Source organism: Vigna umbellata, chromosome 5 (genome assembly GCF_029865625.1).
Source record: "Vigna umbellata cultivar VRB3 chromosome 5, Vumbellata_1.0, whole genome shotgun sequence".
Taxonomy (NCBI): domain Eukaryota; kingdom Viridiplantae; phylum Streptophyta; class Magnoliopsida; order Fabales; family Fabaceae; genus Vigna; species Vigna umbellata.
In genome coordinates, this window is record NC_142169.1 from 27,175,245 (window position 1) to 27,192,399 (window position 17,155).

A 17,155-nucleotide genomic window follows, 5' to 3' on the forward strand; every position below is an offset into this window, starting at 1 on the left:
AAAAGTGTCGGACACTTCCCACTTAGAAGAAACAAAAGTAACTGTTGTTGCTTGCTGTCATGGAGCATTTGTTACATTTATATATTTCATATATAGAAATTATTTATCCCAATTTAGATTTCAAATAGTTTTTAAAATTGTGAAATTCTGTAAGATATTTTATTTTCTTAAAAAAGAAGAAGAAAATTGAAATAACACATTCTCTCTTTATCCCTCCACCTTTTGTCTTGTTTGTATTTTTCCCAATAATTGAAAAACCAAAATTTTAAAATAAATATTAAATAACGAAATTCATAAATAATGAAAATTAAATTACTTTCCTGTACGTAATCTGGTGTAATAAATAAAAGAAATTGAAACACAGAGCAGCACGTGATCCTGACAATATATATTTAAAAGGGTTAAATATGTTTTTAGTCCCTAAACTATTGGTCGTTTCTGGTTTTCGTCCCTCTTCCAAAGTAAGGTACAATTTGGTCCTCATTCTTTAGAAAAACGTTCGTTTTAGTCCTCAAAATTTTGTTTTTAGTCCTCGTTTTAGTCCTCAAAACGTTCGTTTTTTCGACTAAAACGAACGTTTTTTAAAGATTGAGGACTAAATTGTACCTTACTTTGGAAGAGGGACGAAAACCAGAAACGGTCTTTAGGGACTAAAAACATATTTAACCCTATTTAAAATTAGAAAGGAATTATTTGTAGGAAGTCTAGAATAATTTTGCTAGTTCCGGTGCAATAATTCCCGAGTAAGGGTTTTAGCTTCTTCTTCTTCTTCTTCTTCATCATCAGAGTACCCAATGTTCAGTCTCATATCTCCAAGCAGGGCTTTACCCATGGATTCTCTTCCAAAACTGCGCCACTCTAATATCACTCTCAATCACCACACTTTACCATTTCCCACGCTCTTATCCTCTTCTCTCTCTTTCCGCTCTCGACCTCCATCACAGTTTTCCTCTTCGTCGTCGTTCAGGTTGCCTTCCATCAGAGCCTCCACTTCACGCTCCTCAAACGACCCCGCGTCTCCCTCCTCCAAAAATGCCCTCTCTCTATCCCCATTTCTCCAAACCCTAAACTCCTTCCTTGCCCCCCTCGCCCAAACCACCTGCATCGTCATCGCTGCCACCGCCTTCTTCTTCATGCGCTTCCACCACATGCCCGCCACCGCCGTCACTCTCTCCCCGCCCGCTGCCGACTCTGAGACTGCGCTCACCGAGGAGGAAGCCGAGAGAGTTCTGGAGGAGCGGCTCAGCGCCAACCCTGCCGACGTCGACGTGCTCCGCGCGCTCATGGAGTGCAAGATCAAAGCGCGCAAGATTGACGAAGCGTACGGCGTTCTGGACCGTCTCATCGAGCTCCAGCCGGAGGAGTACGAGTGGCCGCTGCTGAAGGCCAACATGCACATCTACAACGACAACCACGCGGCTGCACGTGAACTGTTCGAGGAAATGTTGAAGAAGGACCCGCTCCGCGTGGAAGCGTTCCACGGCCTCGTCATGGCGACTTCGCAGTTGAACGAGCCGTTGAAATCGTTGTTGAAAAGAGTGGAGGAGGCGACTGAGGCGTGCAAGAAGCAGAATAGGAACTCGGATGTGAGGGACTTCCGGCTCTTGATCGCGCAGATTAAAGTGATGGAAGGGAATTTCCCTGAGGCGCTTAAGGCTTATCAGGATTTAGTGAAGGAAGAGCCCAGGGATTTCAGGCCTTATTTGTGTCAGGGTATTATATATACCCTCTTAAGGAAGAAAGACGAAGCTGATAAGCAGTTTGATAAGTTTCGCAGGCTTGTTCCTAAGGACCATCCTTACATGGAATATTTCGAGGACAACATGTTCGCGACCAAGTTCTTCTCGCAGAAATTGGAGAGGGAGGGAGCAGGTGCTAGGGACTGAGTAAGGTTATGAGTTTTTGTTTTCTCCCTTTCCTTTATACCCAGTCTTGTTTTTGCTTATATGTCTGTCTTATGGTAATTCAGATGTTGCCATAGGTTATTACCGGTTAGTTTATTAGTTTTAGTTTTCTTTCGTAATGGTGGTTCTGAATTACTGCTGGCTAGGTTTGTGGTGGATATAAATAGTAGGGTTAACGAAGAGAATCTATTTTTGTGCCGAAATATCAAATTGATGCATTGATTTTTGTTTTCTATAGCGTTATATTTTATTTGGATTGCAGCCTCAGTTATGTTATGTTTTTTTATGTGTATCTTCTTATGTTTTGGGACGGTAATATTGGGTGGAAGAATCTAAACTGTGCATAGGTTAAACTTAGTCGTTAACGGTAATATAGGGTGATCATAACAATATGAAACGGAGAGCTCTTTCTGAGCAACAGTGTAGGTTTTGAAAATAGTATTTTAATTGAGAGAGTTTATATATCTTTTGTACAATGTGTGTGGTATTTGGACAACAAAATAACATATTTAGAGCATAAAAAGTTTTTGTAATTGTTAATCATAAGCACTACCATTTTTGTTGCTGTTGCATAATCTTATTTGATATGGAACCATGCTGATTCTAGTTTGACTTTACTCCCCAAGTTATGGATGGTGGGTTGTAATGTTTTTCTGTTGGTGGGTTGTAATGTTTTTCTGTTGGTGTCTTTTGTAAATTCATAGGGTCCTTGATGGGCATGGATTGCTGTAGTTAATACTCAATTCCAGTCCAAATATTTTGGAGTATAGCTATTCTACTTTTTCTTCAAAATATCTCGTAATGTTTTATTTTTAAATGAAAGTAACTGCAAAATAATTTAGGTGATTGTTTTGTACGTGTTGAGTTTTGAATGTTATACTCGTAAGAAAAAAGAGCTAAATAAAGCCACCATTTCTTGTTTAGTTGGTGTCATAGAAATGTGAGTGTAGCCAACTGAGATTTGAGATTTGTTTTGCTTGCAGGACGGATTCATTTGTGCAAATTAGCCCATTTTTTGGGATAAATAATAGTGATATTTGACATGGTACCTTAAATGATATTTGCAAACCTATCCTATCGTAATTATCCCTTTTCTGATTTTTAGTGATCTTACTGGTGATATTAGTCAACTTAGATTAACCAGCTCCCACTGAAGTTACTTGTGCTTAGTGAAAGGTTGGCAATTGTGATGGTTTTGGTGAGATCTCTAGAGGAGATTGCGAGAGTTTGCATTTACTTTTAGATGATTGGATTTATTATTGTTATGTGGGGTTGGGATGGAGGAATAGTGCTGAAAGCATAGTTATCAAACTCGCGATTTAACTTATAAAATCGCATGAGTTTACAACCTCACTACCTGTTTTCAAGTTAGCATGGCAGTAGAATTGTGAGTGAACTAGGTGGGCTTGGGATAACTTGGCTGAACTTGGGAAAACTTACTAGTTTAGGACTGAGCTGACAAACTAGGCCAAACTTACGAGTTTTGGACTGATTTGACGAACTCTGCTTCAGGTTGTTCATTATTGAAATAGCTCCCTTTTGTCGATTTGCTTGCGGAAATAGGGAAAAGGAGGAGACCTGCAATAAGGATGATTTGTTATAGCATTCCTTGGCTTTCCTTTCCTTTGTTATTCTTCTCTTCGCACCACCTTTTCCATTCATGATTTTCATCACCACGCTCCTTTATTGTTCATCCTCTGCGACCTGGCTTTGTTGCTTTACCTCACTGCAATATAGTTTTTTCCCTTACTCAATTATTTCTCCTTCCTCACTGTGAGTACATTGCTGCTGTTGGTCTTCTTTGTGATTTATCTGCGATTGCTAACTCTAGCTCCTGGACATGAACTCAGTTCCAAGGAACGACTTGAATTGCATCTCCCTAGAAATTAACTTTCTGTTGTTTATATTTTGGATCTTAGTTTTTCTTGAATACCCTGTTTTGTCTTTATCCAAATTTGAGAATATGAATTTGTTGAAAAAGATGTTTTTTTATTCTAATCTGGTGTATATTTATAAGTAAGCTACCACTAGATTTAGTTACTTTATTATTGACGTTTACCATTTAGTTTTATTATGGGATTAAAATGTTGAACTAATGTTATCTATAGTTATTTTAATAGTTTGTTTAATAGGAAGTAAACTCTAACAAATTTACGATTTGAGCTTAAGGGTCAACTTTATGTGCTTCTATGGTTATGTGTAAATTCTCGAGTTTGCTAACTCTGACTGAAAAGTAATATTTTCATGAATTTCTACATTTTATCATATTAGCACATCAGTAAACTTTGGTTGAATCGACTGTGCAAACCTTTCTCCTGGAAAAAAGAGATAAACAGTTAAAGTGAATATTAATGTGTTTAACTTAAGGTGTTTGTTAATAATTGTTGCATAATATCAGGGGCCTTAGCCATCAGTTTAACCATTACTATTTAAAGTATAAGTTGATGTCATTTTCTCTTACTGTATGGCTTTAAACCGGGTATAAGCTAATGTAATTTGCATGTTAGCCTGCTTGTGCTTGAGTCTGTAGATCAAGACAACATATGCATATATTGTCTTAATTGACAAATTTCTGTTGTCAGTACCTGGGATCTTTTGCCCCGGGTTTTATTATACATGTTCTTAATAGATGTATGAGAATTTAGTTATCAGGTCCTTTGTAAATTGAGTTAGGCCCATCGTCTCACAGTGCCTTTTTATAACAAATTGTACATGTGAAATGACACTTCACGTATCTTAACTATATTAAGAAAAAGTTTTAGTTGGATCAAATGGCTTGAATGAGAGTATTTGCAAGATGAGTATAAGTTTGTTAATATCATCATGGTCTGTGTAAACATGGATTATTCTTTATGATATCTTTGTTTTTTTCGTTGGTACTAGTTTGCTACTTGTGGTGGTGAATTGATAGTACTTAGTATACTCTGGAACATTTCGTTGTCAAAATAAATGCTTGTCAATTTTACCTAAGCATGATAACCATTAGATTATGAGTACAAACTCTATTATCATGCTGGTTCATATTCTGGTCCTATCTGAATTAGAGGAGTTGTTTCCACAGGCATGCATGCTTTGTCTCAAGTATAAAGGGCTCTGACTTTGTTTTGTTTTTGCAGTGTATAATTTGGTTTAGTGAGTGCGCGAATGGGGATGGGCCGCAAATGATCCAAATGATATATACTTCTATACCTTTCTTTTTCCAAACTACCCTCATTTTTAAATACAGTCCGTCATATCCTTGAATTGAAGCCCTCACAACATTGTTTTTTAAGAATAGTTGTTCTTGTGAGTGGAAGTTACAGCGGTCAAAATATAGATCTTTTATATTTTTATTAATTATTTGGAACACCGTTAGTGAGTGAGATGTGGGTGCAAATGGGATATTCATCCTTTCTAGCAAAAGGATGAATTAAAACAAGATTCAAAAATAGTTTTAAAAAAGAAAACCGTGGGCTGCTTACACTATCACGTCTAAGATCGAAACAAACACTTTTGAAACATCTGTTCCAGTAAATAAGATATAAAAGCTCATTGAAGTAGGGTAATTTGATAGTCTTGAGTTTTGATGAATTGCAGTTGGTCAGTTAAATTGTCACTTGTTTTCTTCTCAAAAGATGCTTGCGCTTTAAATTTTAGGAGTGCTGCTAGAAAGACCAAAAGCTACATAAATGGACATATAAGTAATATGGGAAGGTAAAAATAACAACCGCCTGTATTTGAAGAGTGTTGCTCTCTCTACCATCACATATTCTGTGTACTTCCTAAAATTCTTTTATTTTCAAAACTATATTTAGGTAAAAGGTTAAAAAAAATTTACTTTTACTATGAATTTTTAATTTATTTTTCAAATCTTAATTTTACTTCATCTATATTTTCTGAACGCAGTAGCTGATGTCAACTTAATCTTCTATCCAATTATAACATATTTGTTAGTTATCATGTTATCGATTGAATATTTGAAAAAATATAATAGTATATTTTTTTATCATTGGATATTCATATATATATATATATATATATATATATATATATATATATATATATATATATTTTAATTAAAAAATATAAACTTAGATTAGATTAAAAAAACTTAAGTACAATTCAAATCAAATTATATGAAAAATTAGTGTAAATAAATTTAACTTTTTTAGAAATTAAATTTAAATAAATTATATCAAAATATAAATTTTAAAAATTTAATCTCTTACAAAATAAATTCAATAAAAAATAGAAATATGTGAACACAAATTTTAAATTATTCTTAAATGATTAATAGGTTTTCATTATTAATTTTAATTTCATCATTTAATTAAAATTCAATAATAATTATTAGGTATAATTGAATACATGATAGTTTATGTACTTCATCAATAGAAGGTAATTAAATTTTCATATCTGATATGGATACAACTAGGTAGAAGAAGATTAAGTTGACATGGAAGTGAGGTGCAATTATGGTGTTTAGGAAATATAAATAGGATAAAATTAAGGTTTGAGAAATAAATTAAAAATTCTTGATAAAAGTAAAAATGTTTTAACCTTTAACTTAAGAATAATTTTGAAAATAAAAGAATTTGAAGAAATGCATCGAGCATGCTGTGGTGGTGAAGAGAGCAATGCTTGTATCAATAGAGTTGAAATGTTCAGAAGATTTAAACTTAACTTTCTATTGAACTAGCTCGTGTAATTCATCAATTTATTTGATCTAATTATTTCATTAGCATTCAGGATTTATATAATTTTGTTTTTGTAGATGGTATTTTGTCAATAATAATTGTGACACAAATAATCTATACAGTTAATAAAGGAGACTTCTTTTTTGGTTACATTTTATTTTTAGTTTTAATAACCACTTCTTTAAATTAAAATAATTATTCATAATAAAAAATTAATTTTCAGTTTTAATATTTTAATAATTATTTTTTGGGTTCAAATTATTACTTATAAAAAAATTATAGAAACTACTAAGTTTATAATTATGTTTTTATAAAATAATTTATAATTTATTAAATTTTTTAATAATCAAAATCATTTCATAATTAAATAAAAAAAAATTATAATGGCAAACATGAACTTAACTCTTGTTTTTCTACTACTGTTATTTTATGTATATTGCGTTTGGTCTGGGGCATGGAGTCCTAGATTCAAATTGTAATGTAAAAAAGTAGAAGTTTGTTTTGACTGACCTAAAATCAAACATGTACATAAATTATGCAAAAGATAAACAGTAAAACAAATAGTTGTCTCGAATAGCGTGATAGGATGACGACGGATCAAGCCTGCGTTAGCAGATGCAAACTGCCACCATTTTTGCTAACGGATTCCTACATTTAAAATCTACACCGGCTTACAATAATTTGCCAAACCATTAACGCCAATTGCACAATTTGAATTATTCTCATATATTACCAAATGTAGAGTATTTTTTTAAATAAAATAAAAATCAATTTATTTTCAAGATAAAATAATTTGAATAATTCCTAATTTGCCGAAAAGAAACTTCAATAGCTTCAGTCGGGCAGAAAGTCAATTTGTTTCATTTCATTCCCTTAATAAAAAGAGTGTTTTCATTTTTTATTTTTTAATATCTTAAACTTGTGAAAGTTCTAAATTAGGAATGAAGTGGAATTTCTTATTATTCAAAGTGATCATATTTAATTTGTTCCAAAACAGGGGCCTTAACCCTCATCCATTTACACTAAGTTAAAATTTCAGACTTTGGTCAAAGGAAATTAAGAACTTAAACAAACTGCTTCATGTAAATCTGTGGCTATTTTAAGAAGTCTGTTAAGTAGAGTTTGGAAAAAAAAAAATATTTATAACAGGTTTTAGAATAATTTATTATTATTAATTATAATCAAGAAAAAATCTGAACCTGCCTTTTACTTATCTTACATAGTTTCTAAAAGAAACTAAATTGCTTTATGTATCCTTAAAATAAAATTACTTGTTTTATGTTTAATATAATTTTAAAAAAGTTTAAATAAACAGGCTTATAAATGTTTCCTTTTTCCAATTTTTCCCTTGTTCTACTCCAGTAAAGATGTTTTCACAGAAATTATATTTAACATATTTTTATGAAAAATCAACAGAAAACAAATTTTGTAGCGTCTTAACATAAATATTTTCTTAAATTTAATAGAAACCACGTTCCATAATGAAGTTCTTTAAGCATATATAATTCATGATGTCACTATTTAATAAAGAAAAGGTAGAAAAAGCCGTAGCTCCCTACAGACAGACCTACACAGACGGATCTCTGGGTTCATTATTCTTGAAACTACTTCCAAAAAACTGCATATTGGTGAGTTAAAGCGCAAAATTACAGTTAAAAGTTGAAATGAATTGGAGCAACATTACTCTCGCAAATTACTGGTCTTGATAGCATTGTTATTGTTGAGGAGAGGATTTTCTTGCATTGTAATAATTTGAATCTGAAGCACTTTATATGAACAGCTGGCAATGCTGGGTAGACAATAGCAAAGTCACTGACAGCAGACGAAAGTAATGGTCCTAAACTATGATAAACAAAGAGAGTTAGCAGATATAGCAGACAAAGTTATCAAACAGAGATAGAATATGGAATTGCGGCTTATGTATACTTTCTACAAAAGTGACCTTCGCTCTATACCATTGAATCTTAATTCATCTGCATCCCACAAAGTTACATTTCAAAATTTACTCCCACATAACTTAAAACTATAAACATATTTATCTATGAGATCTTCAATAAAAAATTTTAAAATCATGATTCTGATATCATCTTAATAATTCACTTTAAAATTAATTTAACTTTCATAAAATCAGAATGTATTATAATTTAACTGTCTCTGATTGACGTGCTACTTTCAATAATATTATAATGAAAAGTGAATACTTGTTGAAAGCCTCGTTATTGCTATTTTATCCATTTATTTCATAATTTACGCTTTATGGAGCTGATTAAGAGATATATGTGGGCTAAAGTTTTCAATATTGCTGATTCGGTGTCATGACTCATGGGCAAACGTCCAAGTTTAATTGCAGTACCTACCGATTTAGATCATATGTCGTCAAAAGTTTCTTACTCATTCAAATGTCATAATTGTCTGGTCCTACATAACTTTATTTAACCAACTTGCTTTAAGCTTTTATTTGTTTTAGCTTTTCCTATTGCTGTAAAATAATCTTGTGAGAAAAAATTAATTGAAATGATAAAAAAAAAGATTTTACGAAGTAATGGATGCTTATAAACTGTATATGTTTCAACGAAAACCATTTTATTCTAGAAGCTCCGCAATCATAGCACTGCCGCATAACTTTATTCTTTAACCTTTTCAAACAATATTTTTCTTTATTTTTTATCAATGTTTTTCTAATGGATGTGAAATAAAGGTAAAAATGTTTCACTCTATAGTTATTTAAGGAACGACCATCTTTTGTTGTCGTGTCTTTTCCTTCTGATAGGGACGACACTGAAACCATCAAAATATGAATTTACGAAACAACGTGGGCTACTTCCTCGCACTTTGAACTTAGATTTTCTCCATTAGTTTGGCTATGGATTTTGTTCAAATGTTATACATTGAAATATGTGTCTCTTAATAGGACTAGCCCTAAGAAATGGTTTTATGGTTTCTGCTTGATTTGTATCAAACATGCTTATGGTACTTTAGCGTAATGATTGATCATAATATTTTACCGACACTCCAATCACTCTTAAAAAGTAAATTAAATGAAGAGAAAAAAAAAAAGCAAAAGAATAAAGGTGTAGTAGAAGCATGCACTTGTTTGCCTTTTTGACTTGTCTGTCTAGAATTCAAATATTCATCGATTCATCGATCATCACGTCTATATGCTCCCTATCTCCTACTTGTTTATTGTCCCTCCAACATTACACACAAATATACACTATTAATGTCAATGACACTTATAAGCAATAGATTATTATTGCACATAAAGCTTATTTTATTGTGTTTCTCCTAAAAAATCTTCACAACTTTTATATTTGTGGTAAGAGGGGATTTGAATCGAGAAATTTATACACACACAATTATGGCTTGTGTTTGACCGTCAATGACATTGTGGAGAGGCAATGTTCCTCATGAGTTGCCCTATTTATCAAGTAAAATCGCGTGTCATAATAAATTTTACAATTATTATAGTTTGCTTTGTAGGCACACAAATGGAAATTTTCTGGTCAAACATTGAAGTGACAAAATTTAATGTCACACCGCTATGTAATAAGATAAAAACTTAGAATGTTACATCTTTTTAGAAATATTTACAAACAAGTGAAAAAAAGAAAAAAGTACCTAGAATTCACAATACACACGAGATTTTGGCACCAGAAATGTCTTTAAAATCCAATTTTTTTTTTTGCTAAAAACGATTTTTCCAAAGAACAAAACCACCTTCAATTTCAGGAAAATAATAATAATTGGTTCAGTATAATCCATTGAGCTGGGCAGTGTTAAATTCATCTAAAAATTTACCAAGCGGCAAATGTGAAGGCTTTGGGAGCCTACGTGGCGAAAGCAGAGATGACCACGTGTCGTGTAGCATGGACGGAGCATGACACTCCTATTCTACTCTTAGTAGTTCCCCGCGCTGAGGGTGAGGCCTCCGGTGTCAGTGTATCGGTATTTGAATTGAAACTTCAAAAAATGAACACTATCCCATCGCATTCCCATCACACCTCTCTCTGTCTCTCTCTTCACGTTTTCTCTCACACTGTTTCGGTTTTGGCTTATTAACTAAAATCAATCACCTCGCACAATTCAAGATCTGTGCTTCTTCACGTTTTTTTTTTTACTGTGCTCTTGCTTCGTCTTTTTTTTTTTCGTTCTGTTTTTGGTATCCTGAGCATGACATCCTAGGGTTTGTTATCATTTGGCAAACTATTTCTTCCATTTCACGTTTATTTTCGAATCACATTCTCTCTCGGACTCTCCTGCTTCTTGAACGATTCAGTGTTTTCAAATGCAGAGACCTAAAGGTGGTGGATCAAGTTCCTTCTTAACTCTCTTGTTTTTTTTTTGTGTATGAGCTTTTGATCTGCTTTTTAGCTTTTCCTTAGTGCTGTAGGCGTAATAATGCTGTTCTGTTTTCATCATGAATTTCTTGTGTTGTTGTGATGTCTTGTTACTTACGCTGCTTCGCCTTTGAAAATTATTTCCAAAGCGTTTCCTTTCATTCTCTTTATCTCATGCATGATTGAGTGGGAGGCGTTTCTTCTCATACTCTTTCAATTACTACTTTTACCATAGATTCCTGACAAGTAGTGTGTGTCTCCTTTTAGTATTTTTGAAGAATTTTAGTAATCTCATTCTTAATTAAACCCTTTGTCGTACGCGCTCTTGAATCTTCCGTCCTAATTTTGTTGTTTAATTCGTTTTCAGGAAGCAAGCAGGTTCATCGACGTAGAAAACTCCAGAGTTTTCCCTCTGATTCTGGTTCTTGCAGTGATGGGGTTGCGGATGAAGATTCAGTGAGCTTTCTATTTCTTTCAGCTTTCATATCTAGACGCTTGGTTACGATTTACTTAGCTGCATTTCGGAGTCATGAACCATAATTTCTTAATTGAACGCACTATTATGTTCGAATTAACACATTGCATTACGTACACCTTATGTGTGGTTGGGGGGTGCGTAATCAGAGAAATTGACTATCGTGAGAAAATGCATTGATTTTTTCAGGGATCATTTCAATTGGGGTTCGGGTCCTCGAAGCAACCGTTTGGAACTCCCATGAAGAAGCTATTAGCTGAAGAACTGTCCCGAGAAACTGAACCCAAAAGAAGAGCTCCCGGTGTCATAGGCAGATTAATGGGTCTTGATGGACTTCCGTTGCAATTGCCTGCTAATAAGCATCACAAGCATGTGCCAGAAAATAATGTGAAAGGGACAACACCGGCAGCGAAAACTCGAAGCAGTGGTAAACTATACGGCAGTCGAACATCTGGAAGATATTCAAAGAATCAGCAAGAGTTTAAGGATGTGTTTGAGGTCTCAGAGATCTCAAACATAGAGGGTTGTAGGTATTCGTCCCAGGGGTCTGCAAAGTTGAAGATCACTGATGATGAAATGTCATTTGTTGAACAGAAATTCATGGATGCCAAACTCCGTGCAACTTATCAGGATTTACCGTCTTCCCAGGATTCCCATGATACACTCGAGATTCTAGACTCTAACAATGATCTTTTGCAAAAATACTTTAAGCGGCCAGATTCTTTGTTTAAAAGGCATCTAGATGATCTGCAAGGTTCCCCTTTCGAATCACATTTTGATCACATCAAAGGTACCAAATCATCAGATATAGAAAGCTATGAACATGGTGACTTAAGCCCGAAGCCGGGTAGGGAGATAAAAGGGTTGAATTACAATAGATCTCATCAGAAGCATCGTGATGGTTATTCTTCCCATGTAATCAGAAAACAAGATACTCATAGTTCGCCAAAATCATCAAAGCTTCAGTTTCGGGGAAGAGGTGAGCCTGATGCAGTCCCAACAAGGATTGTTATCCTAAAACCTAATCTTGGAAAAGTGCAGAAAGCTACCAAAATTGGTTCACCACCTTGTTCTTCACATACTTCTCTGTTGGATTATGGAAAGTATCCTAAATTTTCAGATAGCAGATTTAGGGACGCTGAAGTGAATCAAAGGATAAATTTGCCTGATAATGCCTGGCATTCAAGGCAAAATTCTTTGGAATCAAGAGAAATTGCAAAGGAAATCACAAGCCAAATGAAAAATAATTTGAGTAATGGCTCCATGTTATTATCAACTTCTAGATTTAGAGGAAATACGTGGGACAATGGCTCATGTAGTTTTTCTGGGAATGAATCTCTTGAGGAATCAGAGGTGACACCTGCAACCTTGGGAAACTCATTTTACGTAAGTAATACTATCAGCCCATCATCATGTTTTAGTGAATCATTTGTGAGTAAAGAGGCAAAGAAGAGATTATCAGAGAGGTGGAAAATGTCACTCAAGTCTCAGCAGGGTCATTCTGTATCCAGGAGTGGTACTCTAGCTGAAATGCTTGCGACCCCTGATAAGGAAACTAAAACAGCTAATTTTGACAGCAGCTCTAGTGGGGGTTTACGTGATAAACTTTCTAGCAATGGTAAACCTGCTGGGTGGGTTGAACCATTGGGTATTAGCAGTAGGGATGGATGGAAGGATGGATGTATTGGAAGTTTACCAAGGTCTAAATCTCTTCCTGCCTCATCTACTACTTCTTTCGGAAGTCCTAGAACAATTTTGTACCATGAAGCTCTTCACGATGATCGATTTATGATGCCAAAGGTAGCCTGTAAACGGGAAAGGAAGAAAGTGGTGAAATGTCTTGATCAGAGACAGTGTATGAATACGAGAAACCTAAAAAGCAAGAAGTATCGGTGTCCTCATCCATCAAATCTAGAAGGCAATGAGTCATCCCCAGACTTGAATACAATTCAAAATAAAGTGAGGCTTAATCTTGAAGAGGATTTGCCGAAGCACGAAACGGTTGCCGCTGGATCATTAGCTGATATCGATGGAGAAACTATTGCAGTTACTGAAGCTGTTGTGAATGTGGCAGATGAAAATGCAGTTGTTTCATCTGAATCTTATATTAAGGTGCTTCTTGATCTGAAGTTATTTTATTTTACTCAAAGGTGACACTGATGCAGTTTTGAAAGACAATTAATGCTGCTGTTTAAGCTTTTAGCATTTTCATTGGCATCCTGATTATATGCTTATTGACATGTATGAATGCCATATCATAATCATAATTGTTTTACTCGACAGGTCAACTTACAGTAAACAGTAAAACACTTACCTGTCTCCCTCAGTTGACATTGATATTGTATCACGTTAAATTAAGTAATCAATTAATTCACTTGTCACAGATTATAATCAAATTGGAGAAATCCTTTTGATCCATTTGCTAGGTTGAGACTTGAGTCTTACGTTAGAAGTATGGAATAATGGTGCGGGGTTTGTAAGGCCTTAGGCTGTCCAACTGTAACAGCTAGTTTTTGTGGTATGGTTCTTCCAAGGCTCTTATCAACCGAAAGCCTCATGTTCTAATTGACTTGAAACTGGCTATGAGCATTGCTGAAAACAGGATGGGGTCACATGAGATGTCTTTGTAATTCGGTGGAAGTGAATAAAGGACAGCTTTTTGACAGCTATTTTACATTAGTTTACATAGTTTGGTTAATCCTTCTCTATGTGTATTTGTGGAAAATTCCTTTCGTATCCATTCTCTTAGTTCTTCCATCTGCCATTCTTTTGGAGTTATTCATATTTTCAGTAGATTTTCACGGTTATTCATACACTTTTGGTGCTTAAATGAAATGCATAGAGTTTTGAAAACATCTAAATCTACTCAGAAACTATTAGTCTTTGCAAAACTGTTTAGATGCTGTAATAGTCTAGTGGGTAAACTTCAAAGACATTAGCTTATGTGAGAGAGTGGTTCTTTTGTCTCAGCATGTCCAATTAATTAGGCCAGTAATTGTTAAACAAACTTTTAAAGTTCATTAAGTATGTTAATCTTGCTTGACATTTTGAAATATTTCAGGAGTTATCAGTTGGGTCTTCCGCTAAAAATTCTGTCCCCTTACAAACACCTGTATCTGGACTTGAATCTTCATGCTGTAAAGATGCGGATCAACCCAGTCCAGTCTCAGTGCTAGAACCTTCTTTTACTGATGATCTGTCATCGTGTTCCGAGTGTTTTGAAAGTCTCAGTGTTGACATACAAGGTACTCCCTCAGACATTTACTTGGATTACTGTATATAGTCAATGTTTAGTTTCCTCATTCCATCCTTTGTATAGTTCCTGATTTATTCCCTTTTACTCCCTTGGCCCTAGTTGTCAGGTATTCCTTCACATTTTTCTGTACTAGTTACAGGAGTAGTTAGTATGATGGTTTTTTGTACATACACTTTATCCGCAATGTAATCAAGAAATAAATAGGATGAGCTCTTGCTAATTGATTGAACCTTGAGAGATTAAACAGTTAACTGAAAAGATTTTTTTGTGCTTTGCCTTTGTGATTTGCATTGCACTTGGTCAATGAAGAAACAGGAGACCATATGTAGTTTCATGCATGTCCTAATTCGGTTCTAGTTTAAGTGAACTTAATATTTGGCATGGCATCTTTTATAAAATTAAATAAGAAGATTTTGTGATTGTATTTTTTTCCCATGCGATGGCATTAGCGCCCTTTAATTTATCATTTAACTAATTAAAATTGGAATTGATGGTATACCAGTATATTTTTATGCATTCTGACTTCCTAGCTGCAATTAACTAATAGATTTTGGGCGAGACTCTAATTTGACATCATAATTGCCTCATTTCCTGTTTTGCATAATGTGAATTAAAATTTCAGATGGGTTGAAATGATAAATGATGAACATGAATGAATTTGTCCCTCATACTTGCATCCATGCTTGGCTTCAAGCTTTTTCCAATTACCTTGTTGAGCTTAACAGAAGAAATGATTAGCGATTGATTTGGTGTCCTCCTAAACATATTTGTCTTTGATGTTTTTCCCCTTTTCGGATTCCTTGGTTTCATGTGTTTCTTGTATACAGGGCTTCGAATGCAACTTCAGTTGCTGAAGCTAGAATCTGAAGAATTTGTGGAAGGATCCGTGCTAATTCAAAGTGATGAAGATGGTGGGGAAGCATACACAGGAATTTCAGAAGACAACGGATTACTTAATGGAGATAGCTGGGAGTCTTCCTACATGATTGATGTCTTGTCTGAATCTGGAATTGATAGAGCTTTGCCTGATGCATTTTTGGAAGTTTGGCATTCTCTTGAATGCCCTGTTAGTCTTTCGGTGTTTGATGAGCTTGAAAAGAAGTACTCTGATTGGAGTACTTGCCCACGGTCCGAAAGGAGATTGCTTTTTGATCGTATCAATTGGGGAATTATCGACATATACGAGCAATTCGTTAGTGCACAACCATGGGTAATCCCTTCGAGAGCCACAAATCTTTGCTCTAGTTCGAAATTGATTAAAAGTGGACTCCAAGAATCTTTGTACAAGATGCTGTGGAGTCAGGGAAAAGTAAAGGATACGACACTGGGGAAGGTGTTGGTTAGTGAATTGCAGTGGTTGAACTTAAGAGATGACATTGATGGAATAGGTAGCAAAGTTGAGAGGTTGCTACTTGATGATCTAGTGGCAGAGATAGCTGTTACATAGGCATTTTGCGCCTGGACATTTTTGCTCTAGGATGTTTCGTAATACATGAATCAAGTAGTAAAATGGTAATTTCGCAAAATGAATAAAAAGTGTCAGACAGAAAATGAGCTCGCAAATCATTCTGCAGAAAATGGAGTAAGCTTGTTATAGTGACTTCCAATTTGCATTTAATAAAATGAAAGTGTCAACCTTTAAACAATAGGGGTAAAGGTTTTGCCTCCACTCTTGTCAATTGTAAAACCATCCACCCTGTAGCGCTCGCCAATATTTCAACACTAGCATTCAGTCTCTTTCTCTTCGTGCCTTGTTATTTTCACACTTGGAAAAAGCCAATCGGACATTGGATCTCTCTCATGGGTCTCTTATGCTATAGATTGACGTTAATGTCATCAGTGCATCTTTCCTTGTATATAGGTTAATAAAATATCTATGGTGTAGTTATTCGTGAACAGTTAGTAGATTGAAAATTATTGTTTGGGCCAATACTTTGTTCTGATGAACATAAGAGTACTGACATGGATCTGTTTAAGCCCATGTATTTGGGCACTATCATGTGGAGGGTGCTTCTTCCTCGACCTCAATAGTTTCTTCCAGCACCTCCATAGGTCAAGTGCAAAGATCATTTCACCGTTATCTTCTTCCCATCATCTCTTCGTGTGCACCCCTCCGTTCACCCAACATTGGGATTGTTCTTCTACCTTGATCTTGCAAAATGTGAAGAAACAATGGGTTTCTCACTTCTAATCTATGCACCGTTGATGAATCCATGATCCCACCTCCTTCTTCCTCAGCAAAAGCCACCGCGACAACCATGAAATTGAAAACCAGAAGATGATCCACATTGCAATTGAAAGAACCGCAAAAAGCAAGATCACCCACACTGTATTTTGGATTGTAAATGTCTTTTTCATTTTGTATTACAGATTATATGATTCAAAATGCTTTTTTTTCGGATTTTTTAGTTTGGAATATAAAAATTAAATTTCGAATTATGTAATATGTAATTTAATAATAAAAGGTATTTTTTAAATTCTACAAATTGTTTTTTTTTATTTTGTAT

At 34.6% G+C, this 17,155-nt stretch overlaps 2 protein-coding genes across 3 annotated transcripts; both read left to right on the plus strand.

Moving 5' to 3' along the window:
- The first annotated feature begins 707 nt into the window (after positions 1-707).
- On the plus strand, positions 708-5,266 carry LOC124833451 (Tetratricopeptide repeat (TPR)-like superfamily protein). 2 transcript variants are annotated; one of them, XM_047307944.2, is made up of 2 exons: positions 708-1,891; positions 5,021-5,266. In XM_047307944.2, the coding sequence occupies exon 1, from the start codon at positions 795-797 to the stop codon at positions 1,884-1,886; it is 1,092 nt and encodes a 363-aa protein (XP_047163900.1). In that variant the 5' UTR covers positions 708-794; the 3' UTR covers positions 1,887-1,891; positions 5,021-5,266. The 2 variants fall into 2 exon arrangements, with proteins under 2 accessions (XP_047163900.1, XP_087947540.1); XM_088091414.1 differs by lacking the exon at positions 5,021-5,266 and adding an exon at positions 2,888-2,904.
- Positions 5,267-10,510: 5,244 nt separating this feature from the next.
- On the plus strand, positions 10,511-17,005 carry LOC124833453 (uncharacterized). The gene is made up of 5 exons (XM_047307946.2): positions 10,511-10,881; positions 11,285-11,373; positions 11,582-13,504; positions 14,454-14,637; positions 15,476-17,005. Exons 1-5 carry the CDS (start codon positions 10,866-10,868, stop codon positions 16,093-16,095), a joined length of 2,832 nt encoding a protein of 943 aa, XP_047163902.1. The 5' UTR covers positions 10,511-10,865; the 3' UTR covers positions 16,096-17,005.
- Positions 17,006-17,155: the final 150 nt, after the last annotated feature.